We start from the raw sequence: 15,842 nt of genomic DNA, 5'->3' as shown, positions 1-15,842 counted from the left end.
TAAAGGTACATATTAGAACTCTAGAATCAATGAGCAAAAAATATTATATCATGCATATTAATTATAAGCACATAAGATTGCAGTCATGTGGAGCAATGGATAGAGCTAAGAAGGATGATTGGAAAATGACATACCCTCTTTAAAATGTGATGTTGTTTTCCTTAGGTTAGAGTGATTTCTTCATGACGGTTGTCAGTTTTTTTTCCCTGATCTTATCAATTTCCATCAAACAAACGCTGAAAAATGTAAGTATCATTTTTCAAGATTCTATTTTCCGTAAAACAAACGAAACATAAGTTTACACCATTTTTTATTTACATATATATTCCTTTTTGGAATGACAAACACACTCTTTATTGAAAATAAATATAAATAGTATTTACATATTGAATTAGAAACTTATAAGTTTACACATCAATTCTCTCAAAATATTTAAATACTAAACCTATAATTTTTCATATATGGCTCTCTTTTTTATAAGCTTTAGATATGGAGTTCAAATCGAACGTGAGTGTCGATTTGATAAGTGAGTTAAGTGGTTAGCATATTAGAGGGTGTGTATAAACTAAACACTTTGTTAATCATAATTTTACAAATGAATGGTAGTTTATATTATCCATCAAATATTTGGTGTAAACTTATAAAATATGGATGTAAACTTATAGGGTTAAAATAGATTGTGTAAACTTAGTAGTTTATGTGGTCTGAATAAAATTTATCCTAATAAAATTACAAAGCTTGTTTTCATTTTAGTTCTCCCTCATTTTCTTTGACATCATCAGTTTTGACTTTTTTTTTTCTTCTATTAAACAAAACTTCAAAATAATTTATCTCAAAATATATGACGTATTTTGAAAAAAAAAATCTTGATCAACTTGAAAAATATTTCAAATAAGATCCATCATTATCGATATATTCTGACATGAGTATATTCCTCTAACTTTTATCTAAATGAAATTCCGGATAAAAATTAAATATTTCATAAATATTTTTATATCTATAATATAAATATATTTTTATATTTAATATTAATTATTGAATTTTTGTGTAGTATTTTCAATTAATAATTATTAATTCAATACTAAAATCAATTCAGTTAATTGTAATTTGGAGAGATTGCTGGGTGGACTAAAGCGTCGGATTGCTAATTCACTGTATGAGATTTATTTCTCAAAATACACAACGGATTTTTCAAAAAATTAAATATTCTAAATCAGCATAAAAAAACTCTTTAAAATCCGTCATCGACATATTTCTGAGATGAAAAAATTCCGCATATAAATTTAGTGCAGAGAAATTTATTTGTGGTGCAGTGTATAAAATTTATCTTTCGTGCATCTAATTAATCTTTAGTGCAAATAAATTTCAATATATAATAAATATAATAAAAGGACCACAGATAATGGAGATATATTATTGCAGATAAACTAACGCATATAAATTTAATGCATATAAATTTTAATACTAACCTTAACAAAACCACAATAGATAATGTAGACAAATTTCAATATATACAAACCATAACAAAAAAATCACAACAGATAATGCAAATAAATTTAATGTAGAATTGTGTCTATACAATTCAAAACTTTTATGCATAAACTTTGAGCCTTGATTTAGTCTCTAAAACGTTCGAATCTCTAAAAATATATTGAATATAATTCTGTGGGTCTTAGAGTCTTCTTTCAAACGCCTTAAAAATCGTCTAAATCAAAACTTAGACGAGTAAGTTATGGCTATCCGAACACATTGACGTGAGAAATACAATTTCGGTACGCAAACTTCAAGCCTCAATTTGACCTCTAAAAATGTTTAAATCTCCAAATATGTATTAAACATAATTTTGTGGTTCTTAGAGTATTATTTCGAACGCCACAATAATCATCTCAATCTAAGTTTAAACGAGTGAGTTATATAGCTATTTGAACACACTAATGTCAGAAATACAACTCTGATGCGTAAATTTTGAGCCTCGATTTAACCTTTAAAATATTCAAATCTCCAAAAATGTATTAGAAACAATTTTTGAGTCTTCAAGTCTTCTTTAACGTCATAAAAATTGTCTCAATCGAAGTTCAAACAAGTGAGTTATGACTGTCCGATCACACTGACGTCAAAAAAGATATTTGATTGTTGACATTTAAAAATAAAACAAGGGTTGAGGGTATTTTAGTGAATAAAAATATATTTTAAATAATTATCATTAATGGGATAAATCTTATCTGAATTTTATGCATTGAAAAAATTTAGAGTTGAGCTATTGGAATAAAAGTTTATTTTGAAAGACATTGCTAATTAACCCTTTTAAAAATAAGGTTCATTTTTTTTATGTCCTTCAATTCTTTTTAAGACAAGATGTCTATTAATCATTTTTTGTACCAAAAGAGATGGAGATGTATCCCCATATAAAAAAAATCTCAATAGCTCCATTTGACAGAACATTTCATATAACATATATAACATAAATGCTACTTTATAACCAAACAGCTCATTTACAATAACATTTGAAATAGTAGAAAATAACATTTTTTTTAAAATATGCATAAGTGTGTAACATCCTTTTTTTTTTTAATTTTTGAAATATATGATTTCCGAGATTTGACAAGTTTGTCCTTCGAGACGATGCCATATTGCCATTGAACGAAGAATGTGCTCCAACTAGGCTGCCTTTGCCTTTTGATGATTCAATTCAAATTTGATGGCATAGGTCTCAAATTTGCATCTCTCTTAGAAATCATGGAAAACAGTATGATTGAACCTTTCTATTAAGTAATTAAGAATTCCCTTTCGATCACAGATTCACAAAGCAAAAGTGGGATTTGATCCCAACAAGTCTTGGGTCTTTCACAAGTCTGAAGTCTTCATCCCAATTTGCACTTTATTATTATTATTATTTTTTTATACCTGGCGTTTCTCAAAATGGACCAAAAAGCAAACGTTAAGGATGGGGAACTTACCTAGCAACATCAATTAAAAGAAAATTCTTCCAATAATGTTAAAGAAGACTTTTCCCCATATTTTCTGTACAACAACACAACAACTTTGTTTCAAGATTATTATTACTAGGAGGATAAAGGGCGGAGAATGTAAAGCAACAGGTTTGTGACACGTGTGTGGTATTTCTTTTTGGACAAAACAATAATAATTTCTATGCTCACCATTCGAATATGTGGGTCCACTGCCACGTGAACAACCCGTTGGTGTCTGCTGGGCCTCTGGTTTGAACTCTTTCGGCTAGATAGGTTGGGCCCACTAACTGTAATGCCTGGCCCCCCAAATCCACGAAGGGAAAACTCTGCTAGCACCAGAAAAAGAAGTCAAAGCAGTTCTCAAGGAAGTTCAAAATTTTCATTCAACAATATATATGGTATACACTGAATGGCCGAGAGATTCGTTTATATTTGAACAAATACTATATATAAGGCTCAAAATTACAACATATTCCTGTGCACCACTGAAAGCTCGGTCCTCCGTAGTTGGGAGATGAGTTCCATCTTCATTTTACGACGTCACGGTAGTCGAGACTAGACGGTACTTCTCCAAGCTTTGCCTTGCAAGGAACCAACAAAATCAGGCAACAGGAGGCAGCAGGGCACATGTTGTTGGATACGAGAATTTACATGTAAAAAAGGGTCTTGTATTGCAAACATATCCTGTAACAAGGGACGAGCTGCACCACTCTTTCCCAATTTCGTGAGACTAGGTATGGACAGCAGCACAAATTATGATTCTCGAAGAACTAGATTCAATTCCTGAGCACATTTGGCTATCAAACCACCCTTCCTGCACCAAAATTAAGAATGGATTTTCTTAATGTACTTCTTTTTGAACTATTTAAATTCGTTAATCAACAGGTGATTTCCACGAGTCCTTGTCCATCAAAAAGAGGCAAAAAAAAAAAAATACACACTAACTACACCAAAGAACACCCAAATTGGATCTCCCAAAATTCTACAATTCTGGACAATAAGAAACAAGATTACAAATAATAATTAAGATGGTATGTATACAAAGCATAGAAATATGTATCTCGAGCTTGAAGAAAAGAGATATTGATGGAAACAATACAGAAGAAGTGTACATGATAACTGATTGGTGGAAGACATAAATTTGGATATGATAGAGTGGAGCAAATAAATCTAGTAATCTAAAAATTTTATAGTGTAATTTATGCAAGTTTCTCTTTCCAAATATCTTCTTCCCTTATATTTTGTTGGATTCCGTAATTTATCTCGCTTGTGAAATCTTAGGGGTCTCGTCCAGCTAGAACAATGTCTAGTCTTCTACAATTCTGACCTGCGTCACTTTGTTAACAACACATCCAAATTTCTTAGAGGGGGAGAGAGACAGAGAAAGGGAGCAACCCACATCCCATCTTGACAAGCAGCCTTATTGTATAACTGATTACGGGTTGTAGTTGTACAAACTTCAAGGTATCATTTAATCATGGGAAAAAGCCAAGAGGATTTGGCAGCAGTTCAGTATAAATCAAGGGATTGACATATAAAAAACATGGGGACAAAATGCTTACCTTACAAGTAAAGGGAGAATTTTCTGGATTTTTTGAAGTTGGATGAAGCACTGGTTGCAGCATTCTCGCCTGTGCTCAATGTTCCAAATAAAAAAAAAAGCTTGTCATAAATGTATCCATTGAAACTAGATCACCCGAGTTATGTTAATTAACAAACCTTTGCTCTGCCTGAAGATCAATGCCAACAGCTGGAGGTGCTGACATGGTTGAGCGTATTACTGGGCCAAAAACTGCTACAAGCTTCAATAGCATATCCATTGAGATCTTTGTGTGCCTGCATAATTGCAAAATATCAGTCAGAACCCCAATGGACTACCAAAACTAAGACGAAGAGCCATTTCCCAAATGACTGAAATTCAATTTCCCAGATATTAACAATCAATTTGAGGTCATCCGTATATCTATGTTTCACTTGAGAATAGAGATCTATGTTCCTTCATGTTAATTGGCTTCACTCGTCATAAAAGCTTAAAAAAATACTTTAATAAACCATCTCCAATCAGTTTTTTCTTTTTTTTTTCTGCAGTCTTATCCAGATCAGATTTTAGGTTCTAGTTGGAGCACATGGCTCAAGTTCAGAAGGACCACATTGAGTGCAACAGCATCAAGGAAAATTATTCATTAATGTTACCTTTCTATCTTGCTGTCCAGTAAGCTCATAAGAACAGGAAGCAACCAAGAGAATAAATCCAAGTTAAGGATCTCCATTTTCTCCATGAGTACACTGATCACATCTGCCTGCACCTGCAACGACACCAGGAATAACTAACTATTTAGATTTAAGGTCAAATATATAAACATTCATATACTAGTTTTAACAATCAGTAACAGAATATGAAACACGCATGAACTATTCCAATAAATACCCACTGAGGTATCTGGAAGTTTCCTCATGGCACTAATAGCCCCTTTGATGTCATTCCGTTCCCAAAAATGTCGTACCACCTGATCCACATTAAAACTTCCTTTTAGTGACTCCCGGTGAAATAATGCACAAGGTCCTCATTAAGACATAATTAACATGCTGACATACGAACAATGAAATATAATACTGTTCCTTTTCTACTGCCATAAAGTTTACGGTGATTAAATAAAGGTAGTTGCATATATGCACACATCAGAGATCACCTTTTATCAAAACACACAAGAAAGGAAATGGTATGGATGCTATTGCGCACATACAGACACTAAAATTACCTGTAATTTTGTCATGCGGGATCGAAGGGTACTTAAGAATACATCATGAGTTTGCATCAGATCTTCAGTAATATCCCTATGATTAGCAAAGGTCGAGTCCCTTCCAGAAATCCGAGGCTCATCTGTCTATCAGTCACCACAAAACAAAAATAAAAACCAGTTTGGCGGACAAAATCTGAAAGTATGCATGTGCAAATTAATTGCAGTGTGTTCTACTAGCCAAATGCTTCAAGAACAATGGTACAAAGCCACTTCAACCCATTTAAAAAAATTCAACTGAGGGACAGGTTACTAGATGACACAGAAACAGGAAACTCCTGTTCTATTTCTTCCAAAGGAGAATTGAAGAAGTCCATGATTCTGCTAGAATAAGGCCATCTTAGCTCTTGATGATTTTCAATCACAAACGCCAATTAAATAAAGAACATCCAATAATTTCCACATGAACTCCACAAACAAAAGCATAACTTCAGCGCCTCAATATTTTATTGGTAAAGGTAATGAAATTCAAAACTACCATTACTCCATTGTGCCTAGAGTACTGGAAAGAAAAAAAATCCCTTCAAGGATGCAAAGATTTCACCTGCGGATTAGATGCTCTATCCATTTCAGGTGCAACATGGGGGTTCATAATAGTTGCTTGATCCTCACTGCGGCGATATCTCGCCAATCTCGGGGGAACATTAGTTGCTCGGCCCCCATAGCTACTAAATTTCTCTCGTCTCTGCATAGTGTTAGTTGCTGGACCCCCATTGCTATTAAATTTATCTTGAATCTGGGTAGTGTTACTTGCTTGAGACCCATTGCTATTAATTTTCTCTCTTCTCTGCATAGTACTAGTTGCTTGGCCCTCATTGCTATTAAATTTCTCTTGAATCTGGGTGGTACTAGTTGCTTGACCCCCATTGTTGTAAAATTTCTCCCGCCTCTGCGTAGTACTAGTTGCTTGGTCGTCATTGCTATTAAATTTCTCTTTAATCTGGGTAGTACTAGTTGCTTGACCTCCATTGCTATTAACTTTCTCTTGAATCTGGGTGGTACTAGGTGCTTGGCCTCCATTGCTATTAACTTTCTCTCGCCTCTGTGTAGTACTAGTTGCTTGGTCCACATTGCTATTAAACTTCTCTTGACTAGGGATCGTATTAGAGGATTCATCCCTATCTCTATAAAATTTCTCTGGTCTCTGAGTAGTGCTAGTTGCTTGACCATCATCACTTTTAAATTTTTCTTGACTCTTAGTAGTATTAGTTTCTTGACCCTCATTGCTATTAAGCTTTTGTTGGGATTGGTGGGTAATATTTATTGTTTCATCTCCATTGCTATCAAGTCTTTCTCGTCTTTCAAATCTCTCTACCAAAGAGCGTGTCCTTCCCGCCACAACTGCAACTGCAAAAGGAACAATTATATAAAGCTCAATCTTCATTTGCACATTCATGAAAATTTTCTAGGAAGAGAGCAAACACAAACCTCCATTGATAATTTTAACAGAGTTGATTTCGTTGTTACATTCTGAGGATTCATTGCCTGGAAAAATAATGAATAATAATTATTATTTCCGGAAATAGAACATTCATCTGTATCACAACCTATTATTAAACGCAAAATGAAAAGACAAAACAATCACGAAACAAACTAAATACACTGATGAAGCTCAAAGAAAGACAACGTATGATAATGTAGTGATATTTTGCAGGGTACAGCAGAAAAAGGATGTGTAATTCATTTAGTTGAAAGTGAATAGGACAAAAGCTTAGGGTTTATCAGGACCGGAAGCCGATAATTTTTACTATTAAGCTGGTGATGAAGATCAATATAATCCACGATAACATCTTCAAACTTCAAGAGAAGGATTATATTCAAGTATCAGGAAATCACGTAAAAGATCATCAAAGAATTAGCAAGGTTACAAAGTAGGCATCAATGTGAATGGCTAAACTAAAAGAATTATATTATCGCAAGCTTGCAAGTATCTGAAGGCAAAGACAGCAAGATTCACAACAAAATGTTTGACAATGTGAATAAAAAAGTCAATCAAACACCTGCGAATGTAGACAATATACTTAAGGTTTAAGGTTGTGAGATATTGCGACCCATGATTCAACATAAAAGAGAGAGTAAAGCAAATATAACAGTATGCCACATTGTTGAAATAAGGTTTCTTAATAAAAAAAAACAGAATTCAAGGTTATATGATATTATCAATCAAGCAAAAAACTGGTGAAATAGATTTTGAGAATATAACTAGAATTGGCTCGTAGCAATTAATTCTTTGCATGCCAACAATAACTTACGCTTTGATTTGTTGGATGGCGTTTGTGGTGATAAAATGTTTTCAACATTAAAAACAACATTTTTGATATTAGAATCTTTTTGCCCACAAGATTTTCCAACTCCATCTTCTGATAAAAGGTGTTTTTGGAGGTTTGGACCATTTGAATGCTCTTTCTCACTTTTCATATTGCACAGAGTTCCGGCTTCAATAGGCACCGATGCTTTATCAATATCACACTTGGTAGTTGACGGCCTCCTAGTATGAGCTGGTCGAAGTAACATGCCAGGTTTTGTTCTCGAAAACGTGATTGATTCCCTTCCGGAATCGGAGGTCTCTTTTGCGTCAGGAGTATCACGAGGTACAGAACCTGGCACAATGAAAGATTTATCATGTCCCTGCCCATTCAAGCTTGCACGCACCAATGCCGCAGGATCCTGGTTATATGTCTGAAGATTACTTTCCTCAGAATTCAATGGGAAGAGAACTTTAGGAGAACTCAAAGACCCAGTTCTCGGTGATGCAACAGGATTTCCAATTGCAGCTTTATATGGAAGACAAAATGGCATGTCAGCAAGAGCATGACAATAAAATGCAATTTTGAAGATGAAATGCATCAGAAAAAACGATATTATCCATAAGCATTGTCTTGTTAAAGCCATATTCAGTAAATTTGATTTTCAGGCGTGCTTTATGGCCATGTGAAAGAAAGATGACATATAAAAAAAAGAAGACGCTCAAAATGAGAATTTTGAGGATGCACCACCATTTAAAAGAAAAGAGATTAGAAAAAACAACTCACAGTCGACATATATGTTCTTTATTTCCTTTGTCTCATAATCTGGAGCTGGACAGTGTAAACCAAAACCCAACCTTGCACAACTTCCTACTTTCTCCAACGAAAGACTTCCAGGGAGATCACATTTCTGCTCTGTGCAGTCAGTTAGTTTGGGTACAAAGCCACCAGCTCCATATGGCTCGATAAGCTGGCAGAGAAAAGCAAGAACCAAGGTTATCATAAAGTTAGATATGAAAATTCAGAAACTTACACAGACAACACAATAAATTTAAAGGGAAAAATAAAATGGACTGGATAAGTATATGTACCGATGTATCTGCTACCCAAATGCCAACTGAATTTTGATAGTATGAGCAACCTAAAAGTTTTCCATCATGAATGCAAAGGTCAACGAGTGTCGACCATCCCATATCAACAGAATCATGACAAATTACTGGCTCCCACGAATAAACCTGCGTCTCACGAACATAAAACCTGATTTTAAAATTATATTCCCAGATGAAATCATGCAATATTCCAGGATAAAGAATAATGTAAAACCTTCAAACCCTCTTCCAAGCCACAGAAGAGAGTCCGTCCATCAGGATGAAAGGTCGTTGTGCACACTCCTGTAGCCTGAAAAGAAAGAAAATAATTGTTTAAAAGGAGTGGCATAAAATTTAAATTGGTCAATTCAGAAATCAGAATGAGAAATTAATCAAACCAAGAAATACGAGACATAAGTTTGTCTAGAGATGCATCCATTTTCAATTATTAAGGAGCCAAACTTACGAATTTTTTTTACAAGGAGCCCATGGTTATGGAACATGTGAAGGATAGAACAGGTACCTCAGGTCTTGTAGATCCAATCAGCTCAAAAGTTTCCAAATCCCAGAATTTCACAGTTCCATCCGCCGAACCTGGAAAAGGTTTCATGTTAAAGAAAATTTGTTTTACTTCTAAGAAAATTTTTGTGAACATTTTTACTTCTGTGGGTAATGGAGAGATGCCAACTAATGAACACTAACAACCATTTATGACCTTCATAGATCAGCAAGAAGAAACATAAATTCTGCACAGTTGCAACTGAACATGGCTAGAGAAGGGCCAAGATGGTGCAAAGAAGATTACAAGCACGCTAAGCAAATAGCCTCAAGAAAGTTGTTGCAAGTCCCAGAGCACCATAGTTTTAGAATACAAACAATTTTTTAACCAGAACATCTGCTGTATCAAAAGCAACATATTCAACTGAACTTGTATGTAAATTGGAAATTCACTATGTAAGCTAATCGCACTCAGTAATGAGCAAACAAAGCAAAAGGAAGTAACTTAAACTAGCTCACATGGACATCACATACTCACCTGTTGCCAGGAGAAACTCAAGGGGATGGAAGTCTAAGGATCGAATGTGTCCTTCGTGGAACTTAAAATCGTTTAAGAGCTTTCCAGCAGTAAGATCCCACACCTGTTCAACAATGAGAGGGGCATGCCAATGAAATTTTATTTTTTTTATAAAAAAAACACAGAAAAGTGCAAGCCTCTTTCTTTCTTTTTGACACTATAAAATAAATGTTACCTTTACAACATTATCATATCCACCAGAAACAACCCAGCGACCATCAGGAGTAAACCTGATATTACTGATTCCTTGAGTATGACCTTTGTAAGTGTGAATACATCCTTTCTTTCTGATATCCCATATTTTTAGATTTGCATCCATTGAACCAGATGCAAAGAATTCACCAAATGGATGAAACTCAACCGAAGTACAATTGGATCTGTGTCCAGTAAGAGTGCGAACCACTATATTTCAAGAATAATAAATGCATTAATGGTTGCCATCAGACTACTACAACTCAATGAAATAGTTCATTGCTTTTACATGCGTAAGGTATATAATCAGAACTAATGTTGCAGTTCTGATTTCTTATATGGAGTCAAACATTACAATCATTAACCGACTAATCTCTTCCCAAACTCAAGTAGTCCAATTTTTGTTTTCAGCAATGAGATAGCAATTGAGTAGATAATTACTTACTCTTTGCTTCTTCCAGATCCCACAGCTTTATCACGCCAGTAGAAGCTCCAGCAAGCACCAGAACATCTGCCGTATCAAAAGCAAGAGATTCAACCGGACTTGTATGACCACACAGGCTCTGCATGTCAAAAGAAAATTTCACCAGTGTTCTTAAAATGCAAAGTAATATTATGCAGTCACCAAAAACTTTTTCACAAGATGAATTGTTCACATAAGTAAATTGAATAAAACAGGTCTGAAAAACAGTCAATTAAAGGAAACTCTAAGCTTAATAACCATTAAAGGGTACAAGAGTAAATGAACAGATCATCACAAAATGATCCATCATTCATCAATTAAATCTAACTACCACAACATATATTTCCATCTAAAATGAAAATTTCCTTTTGGAGCACTAATTCATAATGAGGATAATGGAACCTAATGTGTCAAACTGCAATTGTTAGTGCATAAAGGAATAACAATACATAGATTAATTCCAATTTAAACTTTGCTTTCAAAATAAAATTGACATTCTTTGAATTACAATTCCAGTAACCAAAGGATAGAAATATTTAATCTCAATTCCACAAAATTTAACTTATTATGACCTAATGAACAACAATTGGAAGCCAAAAGAGTGTCTAATGGATCAACATTTTGTTTAGGGGACAATTAAGTTGAAACAAAGACATAAACTAACCATTAAAGAAGTGGGCTTGCCAATCGCCCAAAGATTAACTTTGTGATCGTCGCCGCCTGTTATAAGAAGCCTACAGGTTTTCTTTCCAATACTTAGACAGTTCACATTGGCTGAATGAGCCACAAATTCCTCTACCACACATTAGTTAAGAATATCCAAAATAGAGATAGAAGCCAATAACAAGTAGTACTAAAACCGCAAAGGAAGTGATATAACTGATATACCATAATGCAAACTCAAATTTAACCTAATTTTGAACATTGATTCAACTCGGTTATAACACTGTGTTGCGGAAACAAAACCATGAGAAATATAAATACAACTTTCTTTTACTTTCCTGCTTACCAGACCAGAAGTACAGAACCTAAATTAATTCCTAATTTACCAAATGGAGATCAACAACAATAATGACTCCATTCCAAAATAGGGCAAATCAAACTCAAGAGCAGCAAAACAAGCTCGAGCTAGAATTCAACACTGGATCCATAACAACTCAGACTAGACGGAGAAACAAACTTAATCACCAAGAATTCAACAGTTTTTCACGGATTAAGCCGATTCGAGCAAAGCATTACAAAACAACTGCAAAAAAAAGAAGCACAAGCAAGGATACGAAGCTTATATCCACCCTTCGCCATTCTACAAGAAACCTAGCAACCGATTTCAAGCTCAAATGAAGAGACTCAACGAAATACACTTCCCGCGAGCCTTGCTTGAGAGAATGAGGTCGGAAAAAAGGCTGCTTCTGTCTTTTGCTTGGTAAAAATGGAAATGAAAATCCAACGCGAAAGAAAGAACAGGATTCCGGTGCGAGGAATTCAGATTCTCCAACCACAGTAGAAAGGAAAAAAAAAAGATTATCGGTAAAACAAACGACCATGGAAAGAAAGAAAGAGAGCTGGAATTTAGATTCCACACCAGACCATGATTGATTGAACCAGTTCTCTACTGTTTTGTGGTTTGACTATAATACCCCTCTTCATCTCACGTTATCCATCGCAAAATTACCAAAAAGTCCGAAGTTCTGATCGCATTGACAATCATGCCCCTCCACCGTCCACAGGCGTGTCTCTCTTGACGATCATTCAGTTCCTAGTGGATGTCCAAACACACCAACCAAACAGTGGGCAGAGATTTTCTATATTTATTTTAATTTTATTTGGTAATGTTGGTGGTGTATATATTCTGATATTTACAAACCAAAAATAAAATTTAAAAAAAACATTTTTAATAAAAGAAAACGACTTTTATTAAATTAGACAAGGAATATATTAACAAATAACAGCCAAAGCGATTCCTTGAACAACAATTTCTTGTTGTGTGATTGAGAGTCTTTTGTTTGACATTGACAATGTACTTGCAAATTAAATTAGTTTAGTTTAGTTTAGTTTAGTTTAAGGAGTTGGAATAAGCAACCATCAGTAGTTCTGGTATAACAGTTTAATGTCATCGGGCCGAAAAAATTTTGTATGCACAGGTTTTTTTCGTTTCTCAATCGTGAAGTAAGACTAAGCTCATCAGTTTATTATCCTAGATCGGAACAAGTTGATAAGATCCCCTTTTTTAGGTCCCCATGTCACCACACGGAACAAGTTGAATGAGATGGATGGGGTTTCTCTTGCTTTTGACATCGCAGGCCTCAGTGGAGGCGCGCACTACGGGCTATTAGCTCAGTGGTAGAGCACGTCCCTGATAATTGCGTCATTGTGCCTGGGTTGTGAGGACTCTCAGCCACATGGATAGTTCAATGTGTTCATCAGTGCCTGACCCTGAGATGTGGATCATCCAAAACACATTAGCATGGCATACTTCTCTAAAGCAAAACTCCTCCTTAGGAGGATGGATGGGGCAATTCGGGTGAGATCCAATTTTCTGGTCACTCGTAGAATCTGGGTTGTTCGAGGGACCACCACGGCTCCTCTCTTCTCGAGAATTCGTACATTCCTTATCAGTGTATGGACAGTTGTCTCTCGAGCACAGGTTTATGTTCGGCCTCAATAAAAAAATTCTGACTGCCTGAATTTAGACTCTTATCGAATATCCAATCAACAATTTAAAAAAAAAAAAAAAGAGTTATCAGTGCTACATGTTGTACACTTCAGTCACGAGTGTGCTGCAAGGTCCTTTGTTTGGACACTAATATTATATATTAAAGAAGTAATAATAAACACTTTGACTGTAAGAAAGCCAACCAACATCTCCTACGCAAAAAGAATTTGTCCTTGGAAGTCGCTTTTCCCTCTAAATGATCCAATCTTAATTATAGTTCCAGCCGACATGAATATTAAAATTCCTAAACAAACCTTTAAAAAATCCTAAACAAATCAAATCACTGTTACTGTTAGCATTCTAGGAGTTACACCTCATTAAAAGGGGAAAAAAAACAGAAAAGAAAAGAAAGTTACACCAACAGCAATACACGCCTAGTAAAAGCCAAAACCTGCAGGGTTACTTGGACATATAGCAAATCAATTGTGTATTAAACCGGCCATCTAGTTTCAAGTTTCAACTGTAATCAGACAGACAGTGGAAGTATTAACATTTTCAAAAAGAAATAATTATATAAATTGGAACTAATTACCTAAAAAAATATTAAAGCGATAATAGGAACATCATCCAATAAATAAGGCCAGAATGTAAGGGCATCCATAGTGATGCATCAAATATCTAGCATTTCAAAATCATTATTTCTCTTCTCATCTATCCTGCGTGGCACAATTTATTTGGATGAGTGAATCTCATAATATACACTATTCATCAACACTTTATATATTCCAACACTTCATACTCATTTTTTCTATTTTATCTCTCTTCCTTTTCATCATCTCTCTTCACTATTCATCAACTATATACATACTCCAACTCTCAAATATCATTTTTCCACAACTAAATTTTCAAGTGTCATTTTTCACCCATTGTGTGCATGTAGCGCTATACTTATCAAAAAAGTAGCATTTCAAGTACTTGAAATACACTCCATTATATCCATTGTGAACATTTAGCACTTAACTTATCAAGAAAGTATCATCTCAAGTGCTTCAAAATCATCCCATTGTGGATGCTCTAATTGTATCTTGGGTACCTCTCCAACTTTCCACCAAGCAAGATAATGTTAGATAGAGCTTCCTAAAACTTAAAAAACCTTAATATTATCTTTTATGGGGCATTTGGTTCATAATTGTGTGAAGTGAGTATGAGATGAAGAGGAGATGAGTGTGAGGTGAGTATAGTAATGTTTGGGATAAAATAAAGAGTGAGCATGAGTATGAGAATATTAATACTACAATTTTCATATTATCATTTTTTTCTTTTTATAAAATAAAACAATATTTTATAACAAGTCTAAAATAGTCTTTAATTTACACATCAAAACTTATTTTCCCTCGCGGATAATAGAGGGTGGAATGAGTTTGGGATTCCACCCTCCAAAACTCAATCAAACTAGAGAATATATTAATCTCACCCCATTTCCCCCTCAAAAGTCAAAACAACAACCAAATGCACTGTTAGAGTTTCTAAATCACTTGAAAATGTTACCATATGCATGCATTATTTTCGCGCTTTCAAGTACGTGTTGTTTCTGATTTCTTCGACCCCTTGATTAGTTTCGAACATGATATGTTCCATTTAGAGAGGGATGCAACCATCCTTTTTTTGAAAATAAGGGTTTAGGGAGGGGGTAAGATTTGAACCCCATTACCTAATGGGTGGGTGATCCCTTATATGTAATATGATTGTCATTCAATCAACGGCTCACTTGCAAGATGCAACCATCCTTGTTAGAGCATTGATTTTTTATTTTTATTTTTTTGAAGTTAACCATATCATATAACTGTTAAAACATTATATATATCAAATGATTAGTTTTTTAGTCAATAAACCATATCATAAGATAGCAAAACACACTGCATATAATGTAGGTAAAAGAGCCTGCTTGTTTAATCAATATTAATGATTAATTAGTATTGCGCTGGGGGATTGTCAATAGGGGATTGTCAATACTCAATAGTGTAACTACCATGGGCTTCGGCCGTTATGTTAAGTTGGGCTCATTGCTTGTTTTAGGTTTGAGCATATTTGGGTAACAACTAACAAGTGCGGTCATGGGCCGAACAAGAATCACCCAAAGCCCATTATTGGGTGACCCATGCATGCTTGCCTATGAATATGATGGACAGACCGCCCGCATTGATTGGAGATAACGTTAATGCGCATGAGCTCACATGTGCTTGCGGTTGTGAATATGATAAAAATATCCAAAACCCAAAACATGAACCACTTCATTAAAAAATTTGAGGAAACAATCAAAATGATGAGACACAGATCACGAGACCCATTAAGAAAATC

The 15,842-nt window shown here is 34.7% G+C and overlaps 1 protein-coding gene across 4 annotated transcripts; it reads right to left on the bottom strand.

Moving 5' to 3' along the window:
• Positions 1-3,326: 3,326 nt before the first annotated feature.
• On the bottom strand, positions 3,327-12,423 carry LOC119989279 (katanin p80 WD40 repeat-containing subunit B1 homolog KTN80.3-like). Of its 4 annotated transcripts, none has more exons than XM_038834708.1 (18): positions 12,109-12,423; positions 11,496-11,626; positions 10,814-10,931; positions 10,352-10,578; positions 10,138-10,240; positions 9,625-9,695; positions 9,337-9,411; positions 9,105-9,248; positions 8,800-8,983; positions 8,020-8,541; positions 7,196-7,252; positions 6,312-7,114; positions 5,729-5,854; positions 5,402-5,476; positions 5,163-5,275; positions 4,689-4,805; positions 4,532-4,600; positions 3,327-3,783 (listed from the first exon to the last, which is right to left on the bottom strand). In XM_038834708.1, exons 1-18 carry the CDS (start codon positions 12,131-12,133, stop codon positions 3,723-3,725), a joined length of 3,021 nt encoding a protein of 1,006 aa, XP_038690636.1. In that variant the 5' UTR covers positions 12,134-12,423; the 3' UTR covers positions 3,327-3,722. The 4 variants fall into 4 exon arrangements, 3 of the variants coding, with proteins under 3 accessions (XP_038690636.1, XP_038690638.1, XP_038690637.1); XM_038834710.1 differs by having other exon boundaries at positions 8,020-8,367; XM_038834709.1 differs by lacking the exon at positions 3,327-3,783 and adding an exon at positions 3,925-4,304.
• Positions 12,424-15,842: the final 3,419 nt, after the last annotated feature.

Source organism: Tripterygium wilfordii, chromosome 21 (assembly GCF_013401445.1).
Source record: "Tripterygium wilfordii isolate XIE 37 chromosome 21, ASM1340144v1, whole genome shotgun sequence".
Taxonomy (NCBI): domain Eukaryota; kingdom Viridiplantae; phylum Streptophyta; class Magnoliopsida; order Celastrales; family Celastraceae; genus Tripterygium; species Tripterygium wilfordii.
The sequence above is the reverse complement of the archived record's forward strand: the minus strand, read 5'-3'. Positions and strand labels throughout refer to the sequence as shown.